Here is an 18,342-nt window from a genome sequence, read left to right on the forward strand (position 1 = left end):
ATCGAGCCACTAGGACTAGTTTTTATGCTTCCGCATCATGACCCAAAATCTTTATAGACAGAACCAATCATTAGTTCCCAACCATGGGGCGTATGGATAGAGTCCTTATTTTTCCCTTAATGTTTAGTTTTATTGTTTTAAACTTATTATTAAGGATTATTTCTTTTATATACTTTTAATAGTCTTTACGAATTATGGGTACCCTATTATTGTTTTAACAATTGCATTTAATAAATGTCTTTTGAACTTCTCTTGTTTAATTAACATTTATTTCAACATAATTGGGCGTCATTTTAAATTCTATGCATGCATTTATTTTAGTAACGAACTAACCTTAGTTCTAGGGGGTCGGGTCGTTACAGTTGGTATTAGAGCCCATGTTTTAAGTTCTGTAGACTGACTTACTACGTAAGTCTGGATAGTCCCTGTGGCCAGTAACGAATTCCTCGTCATCGCCGGGTACGTTCTACTAACGAAAATTTCCATGTGTATATGAGGATAATGATGTAGTGTTTTAAACGCATGATGTCTGAGAGAGGTCCAGAAATAGTTAGCTAACATACGAATTTATGACAGGACATGGCACCTAAACGTAGAACAAGGAAAATAGTTAGAGAAGAAATACAAGCAGAGAGAGAGAGGAGTAATCAAACTACTCTGGCGGCGCTAATTCCGCCTATGACCCAAGTGGATGAAAAGGCAATGGAAGCCCGAATTAGTGAAGCTGTTGCAACCGCTCTGATGAGGAAGCTGCAGGAACTGATCCATAGCACGATGGCAGGACAGCCTGCCCAGACTCAAACTCAAAAGGAACCGGTGCCACCCAAGCCGTTACAACAAATCCGTCCGCAGGACAAGGACACGTAGAGCCAGTCTCTCGAGGCCAAACATTTAAGGGATTTTTGAAAGTATGACCCTCGCCCCTTTGATGGATCGTTAGGAGAACCCACTAAGGCAGAACTGTGGTCGTCATCCATTGAGACAATTTTTCGTTTTATGAGGTGCACGGAAGAGCACAAACTGCAATGCGCAGTCTTCATGTTGACTGGTAACGCGGCAATCTGATGGTGTTCGGCAGAAAAGATGATCGATACTGGAGGTGACCTTGTAACCTGGGAACAGTTCAAGGAACGTTTTTATGAGGAGTACTTTTCGGCCAACACTCGATTCAATAAACAGGTAGAATTCTTAAATCTGAAGCAGGGCGTTACGTCAATAGAGGAATACGAGCAAGAATTCGATAAGTTATCTCAGTTTGCTCCTGAGTTAATGGCCACCGAGGCAGCAAGGATCGAGAGATTTACCCAGGGCCTGAGGAGCAGGTTGCAAGGGATGGTGCATGCCTTGGATCTCAAGACGTATGCCGCGGCACTGTGATCCGCTGTGAGGATTGATGCTGACTCCCAAGGAGGAGAGGAATACAGGAGGTCACTTAGGATTGGGACCTTCGCAGGGCAGAAAAGGAAGGCTGAGCACAGGACCCTTGAACATCAGCAGAGGGGTCAGAACACAGTGCATGCTCCACGTTAGTGGGGACAACAGAGCACCCAGGCTGGGAATGGCAAGGAGGATAGACCGATATGCACCACTTGCGGTAAGCAACACTAGGGACGTTGTTTAGCCGGCTCTGGGAACTGTTTCCAATGTGGCCAGAAGGGACATATGGCAGATAGATGCCCAAGGAAGAATGCGCCTGAGCATAAGAGCCAGCCCGTAGGATCGTTCCAGGGAGGCCCGAACCGCCAGCAAAAGTAGGGAAAGGTATTTTCTACCACTCGGCATGAGGCCGAGAAGTCAGGCATTGTGGTGACAGGTACACTTCCCATTTTGGGAGACCATGCTCTTGTTTTATTTGACTCTGGTTCTTCGCATTCGTTTATATCTGCTATATTTGTGAGACACGCCATGTTAGACTCAGAATCGTTGCCATTTGCATTGTCTATTTCCACTTCATCGGGAGAGATCATGTTAGCTACAGAAAACATTAAGGCATGTCAGGTAGAGGTAGTCAACCGCGCATTAGATGTAACCCTGATAATTTTAGATATGCGCGATTTTGATGTTATATTAGGCATGGATTGGTTAGTTGCTAACCATGCCAGCATAGATTGCTCTCGTAAGGAGGTTATCTTTAACCCTCCTACGAGAGCCAGTTTTAAGTTTAAAGGGGTTGAGACCGTAGTCCTGCCCAAGTTGATAACCGCATTGAAGGCCAGTAGGCTATTCGACCAAGGAGCTTGGGGCTTTATGGCCAGTGTGGTAGACACCAAGAAGAATGAAGTTACCTTGACTTCGGTGCCAGTAGTGAGGGATTTTCCAGATGTGTTTCCAGAAGACCTTCCCGGATTGCCCCCGCAGCGGGAGATAGATTTTGCAATTGAATTGGAGCCAGGCACAACCCTTATTTTGAGGGCCCCATACAAGATGGCCCCAGCAGAGTTGAAGGAACTGAAGGTCTAATTGCAGGAGTTGTTGGACAAGGGTTTCATTCGCCATAGCGTGTCACCATGGGGTGCACTCATTTTGTTTGTGAAAAAGAAGGATGGATCGTTACGTCTGTGCATTGACTACAGAGAGTTGAACAAGGTGACCGTCAAGAACAAATATCCCCTTCCCAGGATCGATGATTTGTTTGTCCAGTTACAGGGAGCTACGGTATTCTCTAAGATTGACCTACAGTCAGGGTACCACCAGTTGAAGATAAAGGACAGTGACATACCCAAGACAGCCTTTCGTTTGAGGTATGGACATTATGAGTTCATAGTGATATCATTCGACCTAAGGAATGTACCAAAGTGTTCATGGATCTGATGAATAGGGTGTTCAAGGAATTCCTCGACACCTTCGTGATTTTTTTTATTGATGATATTTTGATTTATTCCAAGACAGAGGCCAAGCATGGGGAACATTTGCGGAAAGTTTTAGAGACCTTAAGGGCCAATAAGCTATATGCTAAGTTTTCTAAATGTGAATTTTTGTTGAAGCAGGTGTCCTTTCTAGGGCATGTGGTATCCAAGGAAGGTGTCTCAATGGATCCTGCAAAAGTGGAGGCAGTTACAGGTTGAGCTTGTCCAACCACGGTCAGTGAGGTGCGCAGCTTTCTGGGGTTAGCAGGCTACTACAGACGGTTCGTGAAGGATTTCTCTCGCATAGCCGCCCCATTAACCCAGTTGACTTGGAAGGGAGCAACATTTGTTTGGAATGAGGCTTGTGAAAGCAGTTTCCAGGACCTCAAGCAGAGGCTGGTTGCAGCCCCAGTTCTCACAGTACCGAACGGATCAGGTGGTTTCGTCATTTTCAGTGATGCATCCAAGAAGGGGTTGGAATGCGTATTAATGCAGAAGGGTAGAGTAGTTGCTTACGCTTCACGTCAACTGAAGAAGCACGAACAGAATTATCCTACGCATGACTTGGAGTTAGTAGCGGTGGTTTTTGCTCTCAAGATCTGGAGACATTACTTGTATGGAGAAAAGATACAGATCTTCACCGACCACAAAAGTTTGAAGTACTTTTTCACTCAGAAGGAGCTAAACATGAGGCAAAGAAGATGGTTAGAATTAGTAAAGGATTATGACTGTGAAATTTTGTACGACTCGGGGAAAGCAAACGTAGTGGCAGATGCTTTAAGCAGAAAGGTGACCCATTCCGCAGCTCTCATTACCGGACAGACTCACCTATGCAGGGAACTGGAGAGGGCAGAGATTGCAGTAGTCGTGGGGAAGGTCACGGCACAGTTAGCACAGTTGTCGATGCAACCAAGCCTAAGGCAGAAGATTATTAATGCGCAGCGAGACGACCCTTATTTGGAGGAGAGAGTTCGTAGAGTGGAGTCAAGCCAGGATAGCGAATTCTCTGTGTCAGCAGAAGGTGGCCTCCTTTATTAGGGGCGTCTGTGTGTGCGAGCGGTTAGTGACATTAAGGATGAGCTATTGTCAGAGGCTCATAGTTCCCTATTCTCGGTCCACCCTCGTAGCAGCAAGATGTACCAGGATCTGAAACGTTACTATTGGTGGAATGATATGAAAAGAGAGGTTGCGGAGTTCGTCAGTAAGTGTTTGGTGTGCCAGCAAGTGAAAGCCCCAAGGCAGAGGCCAGTAAGCTTGTTACAACCATTAAATGTACTAGAATGGAAGTGGGAGCATGTGTCTATGGATTTCATCGTGGGATTGCCTCGGACAGTTAAAGGTTTCACTGTGATATGGGTCATTGTAGACAGACTTACAAAGCTAGCACATTTCATACCTAGAAAGTCCACCTTTTCAGTGAATAAGTGGGCATAGATATACATGAAGGAAGTGGTAAGATTGCATGGAGTACCCGTGTCCATTGTGTCGGATAGAGATCCTCGTTTCACGTCTAACTTCTGAAAGAGTCTCCAGCGGCATTAGGGACCCAGTTAAACTTCAGTATAGTGTTCCACCCTCAGACTGATGGGCAGACAGAGAGATTGAATCAGATACTGGAAGACATGTTGCGTGCCTATGCCATAGAGTTTTCTGGAAGTTGGGATGCTCACTTGCACTTAATGGAGTTTGCATACAATAACAGCTACCAATCCACTATTGGGATGTCACCCTTTGAGGCCCTATATGGGAAGAGTTGCAGGTCTCCTGTGTGTTGGGATGAGGTAGGAGAGAGGAGATTAGGACCTGAATTGGTGCAAACCATAAATGAGGCCATACAAAAGATCAAGGCTCGTATGCAGACAACCCAGAGCAGACAGAAGATCAGGACCTGGAATTTGAGACTGGGGTGAAAGTTTCTTAAAGGTGGCACCCATGAAGGGTATTCTGAGGTTTGGCAGGAAAAAAAAGTTGAGTCCGAGATTCATTGGACCTTTCGAGGTCCTGGAATAAGTTGGCCCTGTAGCTTACCGTTTAGCCTTGCCCCCAGTATTGTCTTCAGATCATAATGTCTTCCATGTTTCGATGCTAAGGAAGTATGTGGCAGACCCGTCCCATATAGTTGACTACGAGCCCTTACAGTTGAATGATAACTTGAGCTACGAGGAGAAGCCCATAGAGATTCTTGTCGGAAAAGTAAAGACATTGCGCCGTCGGGAAATTGCTTTTGTGAAAGTTTTATGGCAGAACCACCAGTTTATGGAAGCCACTTGGGAGCGAGAGGACGAAATGAAAGCCCAGTACCCAGAGCTTTTTCAAGGATAAACTTTCGAGGACGAAATTTCTTTGAGGGGGGAAGAATGTAACATCCCACACCTTTTTATTTATTTATTAATAATGTAAAACTTTTCCCTTTTCAGTAATTGTCCTTAGTTGAAGGGCATGTTTGAAATTCTGAATTTAAAGTATAAATGCAAGGATTTAAGTGTTGTCGTGGAATTTATTAAAAAATTATTCAATTTGAAAAGTTTGTCGTGGAATTTATTAAAAAATTATTCAATTTGAAAAGTTATGGTCGGAGTTAATTATTTTTTTGGAAAAAGGAAAGGAATTAAATAGTATAAAATGGGTTAAGGAAAGAATCTAATTAGAGTTATACTATTTTCCTTTTATTATTATTATTATTATTATTATTATTATTATTATTATTATTATTATTAGTTTTTTTAAAATAAAAAATAAAAAGGACCCCCCCACCTTCTCCCTCACTCACGCGAGCCTCCCCTCCATTTTCTGCTTCCTCGCTGCCTCTCTGCGTCGCGTCTCTCAGCCGTCTTATCGCTGCCGTTCGTGGGTTCTGGCTGGCCAGATCCCGTCAGTCAGACATGTCGTCAGTCCGCCAAGATTCGAGCCGCCGCACGTCCACCGCTTTTCGCCGCCCAGATCCGAGCCGAGTCTCTCCTCCGCCGCCACCGTGTCGCTACCAGCTGCTTCCAGCGCCGTCAGCCCTGTTCATCGCCAGGACCCACCTACACCACTAGACTTATGCTTTGAGTAAGCGATTGATTATTTTTGGGCAAGATTTTGGTTGATCTAGTTTGATTACCCATTTGGATTTTGGGTTAAAAATTTGTTATCTCTATATTTGGAATCCAGATCCAAGATTGGAGTACATTGGAGTGCGCAGCGTGTTGTTTAGCGGATTCGAGTTCGTTCAGCAAGTATTTTTTTGTAAGCATTGTGACCCTTGTTGTTGATTGTTAGGCACTTTTGGTTGTTAGATTGATGGAGAGTTTGGTTTTGGTTTCTCGAAGGTTCCAAGTCGTCGTCCTTTGGGTTCTAAAATCTGCTAAGAGGAAATTTTGAGTCGAAATCTTACGAGTGTTGGTTGATCAAGTTTCGTTGGGTAAGTTCATTGGTGATCCCAAAATTTAATTTGTATGTATGGATCTTGGTTCCAAGAATTTAAAATTTGTGTTATGTTCTGTATTAGGGGACTTAGTTCAGGGGTTTTTGGTTGGAGATCATTAGCTTAGATTAAAAATCGAAATTAATTTCAAGGTAAGTAATCTTACTACTGTAACTGCCCACGGGCCAGGCTTTAGTTGTATGCTAGCATGATAAGCGTATGTTATGGTAAATGTTAGCATATTGATTGACAGTATGACCTGAATCAAAGTATGTTCTGGCACGAATTCTGAATTGTTTACATACACACCTAAGTACTTAATCGTTAATATGTGATAGTATGTGTTTTCATATATAAGTTAGGCATGGATGTGTATAATATGTTGTTAAGAAATATGTGTATGTGATGAAGCCATGGTATCAAGGATTTTTATGTATGTTTTAGAACTGTACAGTGTTGAATCTTAGCACGTTAAGACTGTGTGAATATCCTCATTGATTAGTTAGATGCTCACTAGTTTGTATTTCCTTCGGGATTCACCAGTTTGTGTTTCCTTCGGATTCACCAGTTTGTGTTTCCTTCAGGATTCACCAGTTTGTGTTTCCTTCGGGCTTCACCAATTTTGTGTTTCCTTTGGGATTCACCAGTTTGTGTTTCCTTCGGGATTCACCAGTTTTGTATTTCCTTCGGGATTCACCCGTTTTGTGTTTCCTTCAGGATTAACCAGTTTTGTGGGCATACTTAACTACAATAGGATAGGACTCAGTCTCTTATTTGTTACATGTATTTATGTGCCATAGGCGGGTATTTAGAGGACATAGATGCCTAGCTTGACCCCAATGGTGGGGTTACTTACTGAGTATTTCATACTCATTCTTTCTTATGTTGATGTTTCAGGTAAGGGTAGAGATGCACCGGCGATGGCACAGTAGAATTCATGATCGAGCCACTGGGACTAGTTTTTATGCTTCCGCATCATGACATTTAGAGTCCTTATTTTTCCCTTAATGTTTAGTTTTATTGTTTTAAACTTATTATTAAGGATTATTTCTTTTATATACTTTTAATAGTCTTTACGAATTATGGGTACCCTATTATTGTTTTAACAATTGCATTTAATAAATGTCTTTTGAACTTCTTTTGTTTATTTAACATTTATTTCAACATAATTGGGCGTCGTTTTAAATTTTATGCATGCATTTATTTTAGTAACAACCTAACCTAAGTCCTAGGGGGTCGGGTCGTTACACCTTCAAACAAGAGTTATTAATATACTCAGGATTAAGACTAAGTTGCCTAGGTCATCCTATTGAAATAGAAACCTAACTAGTCAATGAAGTTACATCTAGTGGTTACCATTTCGTTGTCTGGTCTTATGCAAACTCACTGCATAGGACACCTCCATTCACATGTCTCGTACACAAACGTGTTGAATCATTACGTTTGTATCAAATACAGAGTAGGTATTATCCATAGTGTCACAAGGATAGGGTACCTAGCCTTATCCCTATACTATAGACTTTTTAGGGTATATCTTGAAGATTGATCCCTGTATGTCTCTACATATTGTTCAAGACTCATAAGAAAACCTGGGATGTTAGTTTATTAGATTTTAGGGTTAATATGACAAAATAATTACAACACAATCAATAGCACTTATTGAGATAACATCAATAACTCTTTATTAATGACGGTTAATTATTTACATTTACTATCAATGAGTTTTAGGGCATAAAACCCAACGGAACCAACATCAACAACTTTTATCGATGTACTAGCCTCTTCATCAACTCTTGTTGAAGTTTCAATACTTTCATTAGAAATTTCACCTAACATTATTTTGCTTTGTATTTTGTGGTCCCTCGTGTGGTCTTCTTCCAAAAAGGTAGCATTTTTCGATATAAATACTTTATTCCTTTTAGGATCAAAGAAGTACCCACCTCTTGTTTCCTTGGGATAGCCTACAAATAGGCACACTTTTGAACAAGGTTCCAACTTCTTTGAATTTGTCATTAGCACATGTGTCAGAAATTCCTAAATCTTGAAGTGGCGTAAATTGCCTTTACGACCTCTCCAAAGCTCAAAAAGTGTTCTAGAAACACTCCTTGATGAACCATTGTTTAAAATGTAAACTACAATCTCCACTGCATATCCCCAAAACGAATCAAGAAGTTCAGCATAGTTCATCATAGACTAAACCTTGTCCAACAAGGTTTTATTTCTCCTTTCTAATACACCATTTTTTTTAGGTGTACCAGGTGCTGAATGTTGGATGTTATTCCATGTTCTATTTGAACGGAGTTCTCCACGGAAGCATGTGAATGTCGTACAATTTGAGTTTAGTTTGTATACCGAAAATTTGAGAAGAAAACGTACATAAAAAATAGGTTAAATGTTCAAAACCTAAGCATGCTTTCTACAGGGAATTTAGAGAAAAGAGAAACTCACCCTTCACAAACCACAAAACTTCTTGAGGTCCTCTCATTTGCTTTGGTCTCAAACCCTTTTCGACTTCACATGATCACTAGTTCACGAACATAGTAAAGCCTCCAAATAAGAACACCACCACAAGTGAAACCTTGTTTCATAAGGAAACAGGGAAGATGGAAGTGTGGGCTCCAAAAGAGTTTTTAGTAGAGGGAAATTTTCAGAGAGTTTGAGAGAGTGAGAGAAGACTAAGAGCTTTTCTTTGATTCTTTTGTACTATGTTTCTCTCAACAACACAGATAAAGGAAGAGGGAGGGAGAGGAAGTTACGTTAACTCCCTCTCATGTTCGGTTGAAATAACTCCCCATCAGGGGAGTTATTATAAATATTATAAAATAAATAATATTAATATAATATTTATAATATGATTAAATAATTTTTAACAAACCATATTATATGCATTTATAGTCATATTATAATGCAACTTCCTCTTGTAACCTATAATTTTAATATGAATCAAGCTCACATTAAATTTTAGTCTATAGTATAAATCCTATTTATATATATAATATTTGCATCTCATTTAAATATTTTTTTAACACATATTTTATAGTTTTAATATAAATCATATTTATAATTAACTATATATTATAATGTCTCAATATACATTATATATTATATTAATCATATTAATATAATTAACTACTTAAATTACCATAAATAATTTTAATAATGCAAATTATTCCAATAAATAATTATCCCTTGTTTTTATCTTTGTGATCTAACAAGGGGATCTTATGGACCTACAGATTAGAAGCTTCAATGATACGAGATTAATCAACTAAAATTTTTAATTGGATTAATCAACATTCATTAACTGTTGGTCACTCCACTAAAGACCGGCAGTTGCACTATTCGCACTGTAGATATATTTCTTTGTTCATTGTATATAACCAATCAACAATAAATGGACCCTTCACAAATTGCTCATAACTACAACTGGGTTAAAATTACTGTTTTACCCCTGTAGTTACATCTAACTCCTTAAATGTCACTGATTCTTCTGATGAACACTGATTCTTCTAATGAACAATCTTATGTAGTTGTGTTACTAGCTCCCTATTCTGATAAACCCTCAAAATGGTAGGCATATTGGGTCGATGAAATTGGCTACTCTCACCCATACAAATCAAAGGACTGCCCTCATAGACAGGAGTTCACAATCCACTTAGGATAAAGTTTGGGTTATCTATGATCATTCTAGTGAAAAGTTAGTTTCTTCAAGCAATGGTGTTATACTAAGAAACTTATCATTTTGTCTGGTCTTATATAAACTTTTTATACAGGATACCTCACTCTCCACATGAACAATATAAATCATATTGTCTGTAACACTTACAAGTAATGTAACAATTGCAAAGTGGGTTGTATCCACAGTGTCACCAAAATAAGACACCCAACCTTAACCATACATTACAGACTTTTTAGGTTATTACTTGAACATGATCCACATGTAAGTCTACCACATATGTTCAATTTTCAGTAAACAACCTTGGATCTTAGTTAATTGGATTGAGTTAATGCTATTTAAATGTCAAATAAAGTACTTCTTATTTTATTAAATAAATATATTGTATTGACAGCATACAAACTACAAAGTGAATGAAATTTGGGACATTAAATCCAACAATCTCCCAGTTGTCCTAAAGCGAGTGGGGTGAACAGTACAAGCTACTATATAAAGTGCGATACAATAAACTAGGGCATCCTCTAAATCCCAAAAATATTCCACTTGCCCTAGATAAGATGACACATATCCTGTAGATCCAGACTCTCTAGGGGTCCCTAAAAAACCTTAGTCATGAGAGCCTTTATAAAAGGATCAACAATGTTGTGCTCTAAAGTGATTTTTGTTACGATCACATCTCCTTATTGCATAAATTTTCTAATGAGATGATACTTGCACTCAATGTGATTTCCTCGTAATGGCTTCGAGACTTCTTGAAGTGCCACAACACCACTATTATCACAATATAGAGTGATGGCCATTCACATGTTTGGAACAACTTCGAAATCTGTTAAACACTTCTTAAGCTAGATAGCTTATTTAGCAGCTACATACTCTGCCTTTATGGTAGAGTCAACAATACAGCCTTGCTTGATGTTACGCCATACTATAGCTCCTCGTTAAGATGAACACTGATCCTGATGTGCATTTTCTGAAATCTTTACCAGTCTAAAAATCAAGTTAATATACCTTGTAAGGATCAAATCTTTAGCACCATACACGAGCATATAGTTTCTCATTCTCCTAAGATACTTGAGAATAGTTTTAATCACCGTCCAATGATCAAATCCTGGATTGGATTGACATCTACTGACTTTCCACTGCATAGCAAATATCCGACCTAGTACACAACATGACATACATAAGGCTACCTACTGTAGTTGCATAGGGAATCTATCTCATCTCTTCAAATTCTTGAGGTGCCTTAAGACATCTTTCCTTAGACAAAATAATTCCATGCCTGAAAGATAATAATCATTTCTTGGAATTATGCATCGAATACCTGACAAGCATTTTGTCGATGTACAATATTTGAGACAAGGTTAGTGTTTTGTTCTTATCTCCCTAATGATTTAGATCTCTAAAACAAACTGTGTTTCACCTAAATCTTTCATTTGCAACTCAGCAGCTAGCCATTTCTTAATATCAATCAAGAAACCTACACCATCCCAATGAGTAGGATATCATCCACATATAACATCAGGAAAGCTATTGAATTCTTGATGATCTTCTTGCAAACATAAGGTTCATCAACATTTTGATCAAAGCCATAAGATTTGATTAGTGTCAAACCTTATATTCCAAGATCGAGATATTTGACACAATCTATAAATTGATCGATTAAGCTAGCAAACATTTTACTCTTGGCCTTGTTCAATGAATCCTTCTAGTTGATTCATGTTGGTCTCATTAAGATTACCATTCAAAAGGCAGTTTTGACGTCCATTTGCCATATTTCATAGTCATAATATGTGGCGATGGACAAGAGAATCCGAATAAATTTAAGCATGAAAACAGGTGAAAATGTTTCTTCATAGTCTACTCCCTCAACCTAGGTATAACTCTTTGCTGCTAATCTAGCCTTAAAGGTTTGCACCTTTCATTCTATACCTCTCTTTCTCTTGTAGATCCATTTGCAACCTATAGATTTTACCCTAAAAGGATGATCTACAAGTGACTAGATGAAATTGAAGTATATAGACTCCATTACCTGATTCATGGCTTTAACCTATTCATCTTTGTCCAAATCAACCATTGCATGCTTGTAGGCTAATGGATCCTCGACATCATCATCTAGTATGACGATTTGAGTTTTTGCCAAACCTAAATAACGAGCAGGTTGGGTTATAACCTTCCCACTATGTTTAGGCTCCCTCAACTATTGAGAAGGATGTGTGTGATTGGATGGAGCAACATCAACAACTCTTGTTGAAGTGCTTGGTTCTTCAACAATCCCTAATGAAGATCCTGTAGTTTCATTGGAAATCTCATTTAATATGATACTTCTTAGTTTATAATCTGTAATTTGGTCTTCCTCCAAGAAAGTAGCATTGTCGATACAAACACTTCATTGTCTTTTAGATCATAAAAGAGACCACCTCTTGTTTCCTTTGAGTAGCCTACAAAGAGGCACAACTTTGAATGTGGTTCCAGCTTCTTTGGGTTAGTCACTAGCATATAGGTCGGACACTCCCAAATCCTGAGATGTTGTAAACTAATTTCCTGATCCCTCCATAGTTCAAAAGGTGTTCCATAAACACCTTTTTTTTATCGAACTTGGCTCAAAAGATAGGCTACAGTCTCCACTGCATAACCCCAAAACGATCTAGGGTTGGAAGCATAGCTCATCATCGACTGAACCATGTCTAACACGATTCTGTTTCTCCTTTCTAATAGACCATTTTGTTGGGGTAAGCCAGGTGCTGAGAGTTGAGATGTGATTCCATGTTCTATCAAATAGTTCTAGAATCTCATATCAATGTACTCTCCACCTCAATCAGATTGAAGTGGTTTTATCTTTTTACCTAATAAATTCTCATCTACCTTGTACTCCTTGAACTTTTCAAGTGTATCGGACTTGTGTTGCATTATGTAAATATACTAATATCTTAAGTAACCATCTACAAAAGTAATGAAATATTCATACCCTCCCCTTGCCTTAACACTTATCGAACCACAAAGGTTTGAATGTAAAAATTTCAAGGGTTCTTTGACTCTATGACCTTTTTTCAGTAAAAGGTCATTTTGTCATTTTATCTTTTAGACAAGATTCACATACAAAGAATTTTCTTCTAACTCTTTTAGAAGTCCATTATTGACCAACCTCTCAATCTTATTGAGATTTATGTGACCTAGTCTTATGTTGGGATTGGTTTCCTAAATCTCCCGGAGTCTCGTAGTTTGTAATTTATACACATTGTTATGAATAAAATAAGAGTTATTTTATCTGGCATTTACTCATATCCAATAAACAAAGCTCCATGGTTATTGTTTGTAATCTTAAGCATGTATATGAGATGTACAAGTGGATCATGCCTTAAGTGATAACCTAAATAGGTCTGTAGTATAAGGATTAAGGAGGGATTCCTGATCTTGGTGACACTACGGATACGGCCTGCTTTGTAGAGGTTTATAAGTGTTGTGAACTACTACAAATGGTAGATCCTGACCATTCATGTGGAGACATGCAAGTAAGGGTGTCCTATACAAAGAGTTTGTATAAGACTGGACCACGAGATGGTTCGTCTCTGTATATAACGTCGTTGATACTAGAGACTTACATCTCACCTAAACGACCATAGGTGACATGACCTCAATCTGAGTGTTTTGAGAACTTCTGCCTTTGAGGGTGGTCCTTTGAATAGTATGGGTGAGAGTGGCCAAATTGCCAACTCAACATGCCTACTACTATGGGGACTTGTCTGATTTGGGAGTTGGGAACTCAGTTATACAAGATGAAATTCACTCCTTCCCCGAAGCAAGGGTAAGTAGATAGATTGCTCCCTTAAGGGTTGATTCTGGGGCTTAAACATAGTGGCTACTGTTGGATCGACATCATCAAGCAGCGGAAGAAATCAGGATCCATATGCATTCTAATTCATTAATTTTAGTTAAAAAGAAACATGTTAAAACAGAGTATAATAGGTTTCAAAAACATACCTTGGCCGAACCATCGAAATCTCTATTTCCAGCTACTAAATCCTCCAAATCCTTATGTAAACCACCACAAGATCTTCCCTACTATCTCTTGGTGCTCTAGATTGAGTTGTGGGACTCAAAATAAGATGAAATCAAAGAGAATATGGAGAAAGCTCACTGAACCAACCTATTGAAGAACACCTTCTTCATTCGAATTTTTCAGCAAAAATTCAATCAATACATCATCCAATTCTTCACTCCAATCTCATCAATATATTGCAGACTATCATGCAAAGAGATGTGTTGCATGGGCAGTCATGCTTGAAGTAAATCAAGGAAGAGGTGGTGGGTTCCTTGTAAGCTAGTTGAAGATGAACTTTAAAAAACCAATTTTCCAAGTTTGTGTAATTTTTCAATTTCCAAAAATCTATTTTGATTTTAAAATCATATTTTATTTCTAAAATCAAATTATAATTTTACAAATAAATTTCATAAATTAATTTTCAAATAAAATTAATAAATAATTATTTAAAAATTTTAAATAATTCTAATTAATTTAATATCCAATATTGAATTAATTTTTACACAAATTCATCTTCATATATTTAAATCATATTTAAATATATTTTCTCCAATTCCGTTTGATTCTAATTTGAACATTTCAAATTAACTTATCACGATACTCTAGAGTTAATCTATTTCTGAGTTAGTAGGGGGACCTCATGGACCTACAGATCCTAGGCTCCAACGATCCGAGATTAATCGGCTAAACTCATTAGACTGATTTAACCCTCATTCGTTAACTAATGGGTCACTCCACTAAAGCCCATAGTTGAACTTCCTTCACTATAGATATATTATGTCCACTCGATATAACCATGATGAGTAAGTTAACCCTTCACAAGTTGTTTGTAATAACGGTTGGGTCAAATCTCTGTTTTACCCTCGAAATTACCTCTTGTTCCTTAAGTTCCTACTGATCCCCTAATGAACAATTATTTTGTGATCCAATCACAAAACTAAGTCCCTCTCATGCCAAATGAGAGGGCGAGATCCCTTGTTCAAGCCCTAGAATAATCACTTAAGGGAACAACCTCTCTACTATCCTTAAAGCGGATAGGAGTGAATTCCCTCTTGCACCTTATGTCCCCAGCTATCTATCCAGTCTTACACCTGAAATGGCAGTCTTATTGAGTCGGCGCTGTTGAGCCAACCCTCACCTATGTAAATCTAAGGGCAATCCTGAATAAACAGGAGTTCATAGTTAGCTCAGGATTAAGGTTAAGTTACCTAGGTCATTGCTTTGAAATAGTCAGTCTTAAACAGTAAACAACGTTATAAAGTAAGAGTGACTCATTTCGTGATCCGATCTTGTACAAACTCTTTTGCACAAGGACACCCCCACTCCTCATGTCCAACATGAATGAATTAGGATCACTTCGTTTGTAGCACTTTACAACTCCTTGTAACAACTACAAAGCAGGTCGCATCCAATAGTGTTACCAGAATAAGGTACCCAACCTTATCTATGTACTATAGACCATTTTGACTATTTGCTCGAACCTGATCCACCTTTATGTCTCCACATAAAGTTTAAGTACTCATCCAATAGTCAAGGGACTTTTAGGTTTATTGGATTTCTATTCAATCAATAGATTTATTCAATAACACATTTATTGAATTATCATAATAAGCTCCATTGTTTACATACCACGAGTTTTAGGACATAAAACACAACAGTCATCGCTTCTCTTTGGAAGATAGGACTCGGTCATAGTAGGACTATGACTTATGTTCATTAAAGGGATCAATGGTACTTAAGGAGTTAGATGTAACTATAGGGGTATAACGATTATCGGCCCAGTTGTACTTAGGAGTGATCTATGAAGAGTTATCACACTATTGATTGGTTGATATGGACACATAATATATTTGAAGTAAGGAGAGTTCAGCTATCGGTCTTTAGTGAAGTGTCTGATAGTTAATGGATGGTAGATCCCGTGACCAAAGAGTTTAGTCAGCTATTCACGTACCGCTGAGGTTTCGAGCTATAGGTTCATAAGGTCCCCTTGGTAGCTCAATGGATTTAATTTGAGGATTAGTTCTTGGTGTTAATTTGAAGTGTTCAAATTGACAAGAGGTAATTCGATTATATATGATATGATCGGTGTGGTGTATGAGATACATCAAGCGGAGGACAAATGTAAATGAGATTTACATTAAGTACCATGGATTAAAAAAAGAGCTATGGTTTATATATTTCATGAGATGAAATATTAAAACTATAGGTTATAAATATAGTATGGTAAGTTGGTTATCATATATATTTATAATAATATTAATTTCTGGATAATTATCTGTTTTTCTCTAATAACCAATTGAGTGGGAGGTTATTGGTGGTTTCATTGTAATCGTGAGATAAAAAGGAAAAATGTTTTCCTAAATTTAGTAGTTGTTGAAATGAGACTTTCTATTCTTGAAAGTTCTCATGGTGGCTATCAAGTAAATATGATTTACTAAACGACAGCTGAAGAGAGACTAGACGATCGTGGAGTGACTCTACACGATAGTCACTTAGTTGGCTGATTAGCTAAACGATCATGCAGCTTTTGCTAAACGATCGCATAGCTTTTGTTAAACGATTGGGCATCATCTATATGATAGACCTTGTCATCTCCCACTTGATCAATCGTTTACACGATTGTTTCTCCATCATCCTCTAACCAAGTCCATATAGAGCCCACACTTTTGGATTCTCACATCAAAAATACCAAGATAAACATTATGGCGGTGTCGTACTCAACTCGACTATCGAGGTTTATTTTGGAGGTTGTTCGTTGAGTTCGCGGTGTTCATGTGGTGGTTGTCGATTGCTCGTGATCTTGGAGATCGCTGAGTTCGAGCATTCGTGTGTTGCAGTCTTGAAGTCTGTTCGAGCATTCATGATCAAGGGAGATTGAAGATGAGCCTTCAAAGGTACATGTATTCTTTCCCTTGATTGTATAGTAAAGCATGTTGTAATTTCGGTTTTGCTCATAGCCTGTATGTTTTCGTTTCTTGATTGTAATTATTAATGTTCATATACAAATGAAAATTGGAACAATCATTCCGCTGCTCATGGAAATCCTCATATCCGATTTCCTTCATCTTAGATGTCAAAGATGTGCATTTTATTTTGAAGAAACTTTAAGTCTTTTGTTTTGCATGGTTGCAATGTTGAACATTTCAATGTTATGGAGCATTTTAGATGCTAATGGTCTTAGAATGTATAAGTTATTTTTGTTTGTTGTTGAACATATATTAATACCATTTTTTGAGATAAATGCTTTATCATAAACAAAAGATAAGATATGTAAACCTCAAACCCTATTTTTTCTACTTAAGTAAGTTAACTAACATGTAAATCAAGATTAAGTATAAGTTAATAATATGTTTGTAGGGAAGGATTGAAGAGGAAGAAGAAGGAAAAATGTTCTAAGTGTTGAACATTATGGGCCTCGGGTAGCAAGATATTGAAGCATTTTGTAAGGAAATTTTTGGGTAAGTATAGTAGCCTTGCGTTGGAAGCTTTGATGTGTTGCCTAGGTGTGCGGCAGCCATGTTTCATAAAGCTTATTTTGACACATGATATGTTGAAAATGGTGTCCTAAATCTCCTTGTAGTCTCGTAGTTTGTAAACACTGTATAAACATATTGTTATTAATAAAATAAGTGTTATAAGCATTTACTCAATCCAATAAACTAAGATCTAAGGTTATTTTATGTAAATTTAAACATATAGAGACGTACAGGTGGATCTTGTTTAAATAATAACCTAAATGGTCTATAGTATATGGATAAATGAGGGATACCTTATCTTGGTGACACTACGGATACAGCCCACTTTGTAGATGTTACAAGTGTTGTAAAGTGCTACAAATAAAATGATCCTGATCTTTCATGTGGAGACATGCAAGCAAGGGTATCATATACAAAGAGTTTGTATAAGACCGAACCACGAAATAATTAGTCTCTTTATATAACACCGTTGATATTAGAGATTTACATTTCACTAGGATGACCATAGGTGACATGACCTGAATCCTGATTGAGTTGGGAACTCCTGCTCATGAAGGCGATCCTTTGATTTGTATGGGTGAGAGTGGCCAGATTGCCAACTCAACAAGCCTACCATTTTGGGGATTTGCCTGATTGGGGAGTTGGGAACTCAGCTACACAAGACGGAATTCATTTCTTCTCCGATGTAGGGGTAAGTAGATAAATTACTCCCTTAAAGGCTGATTCTGGGTCTTGAACATAGTGGCCACACCCTCACTTGGGAAGAAAGGACTTAGTCATAGTGGGACTTTGACTTATTGTTCATTTGAGAAATCAGTGGTACTTAAGGATTTAGATGTAACTATAGGGGCAAAACGGTAAATTGACTCAGTTGTACTTACGAGCGATTTGTGAAGGAT

The 18,342-nt window shown here is 38.2% G+C and overlaps 2 protein-coding genes across 2 annotated transcripts; both read left to right on the forward strand.

Annotated features, from left to right (window-relative positions):
- The first annotated feature begins 1,905 nt into the window (after positions 1 to 1,905).
- LOC150034471 (uncharacterized) lies at positions 1,906 to 3,884 on the forward strand. The gene is made up of 4 exons (XM_090316751.1): positions 1,906 to 2,454; positions 2,988 to 3,060; positions 3,115 to 3,498; positions 3,604 to 3,884. Exons 1-4 carry the CDS (start codon positions 1,906 to 1,908, stop codon positions 3,882 to 3,884), a joined length of 1,287 nt encoding a protein of 428 aa, XP_090172877.1.
- A 96-nt stretch (positions 3,885 to 3,980) lies between these two features.
- Positions 3,981 to 5,168, forward strand: LOC150034472 (uncharacterized). Its single transcript, XM_090316752.1, has 3 exons — positions 3,981 to 4,094; positions 4,427 to 4,530; positions 4,937 to 5,168. Exons 1-3 carry the CDS (start codon positions 3,981 to 3,983, stop codon positions 5,166 to 5,168), a joined length of 450 nt encoding a protein of 149 aa, XP_090172878.1.
- The last annotated feature ends 13,174 nt before the right edge of the window (positions 5,169 to 18,342 follow it).

This window comes from Benincasa hispida, chromosome 8 (genome assembly GCF_027475165.1).
Source record: "Benincasa hispida cultivar pf3 chromosome 8, pf3_genome.v1.1, whole genome shotgun sequence".
Classification (NCBI taxonomy): Eukaryota; Viridiplantae; Streptophyta; class Magnoliopsida; order Cucurbitales; family Cucurbitaceae; genus Benincasa; species Benincasa hispida.

Coding starts and splice junctions, on each gene's coding strand:
- LOC150034471 (XM_090316751.1), top strand. CDS start 1,906: ATGTTAGACTCAGAATCGTTGCCATTTGCATTGTCTATTTCCACTTCA. Junction 3,061..3,114: donor AAAAGTGGAGGCAGTTACAG/GTTGAGCTTGTC, acceptor TGGGGTTAGCAG/GCTACTACAGACGGTTCGTG. Junction 3,499..3,603: donor GATCTTCACCGACCACAAAA/GTTTGAAGTACT, acceptor ACTCGGGGAAAG/CAAACGTAGTGGCAGATGCT.
- LOC150034472 (XM_090316752.1), top strand. CDS start 3,981: ATGTACCAGGATCTGAAACGTTACTATTGGTGGAATGATATGAAAAGA. Junction 4,095..4,426: donor AAGCCCCAAGGCAGAGGCCA/GTAAGCTTGTTA, acceptor TTCCACCCTCAG/ACTGATGGGCAGACAGAGAG. Junction 4,531..4,936: donor GCTCACTTGCACTTAATGGA/GTTTGCATACAA, acceptor TTCGATGCTAAG/GAAGTATGTGGCAGACCCGT.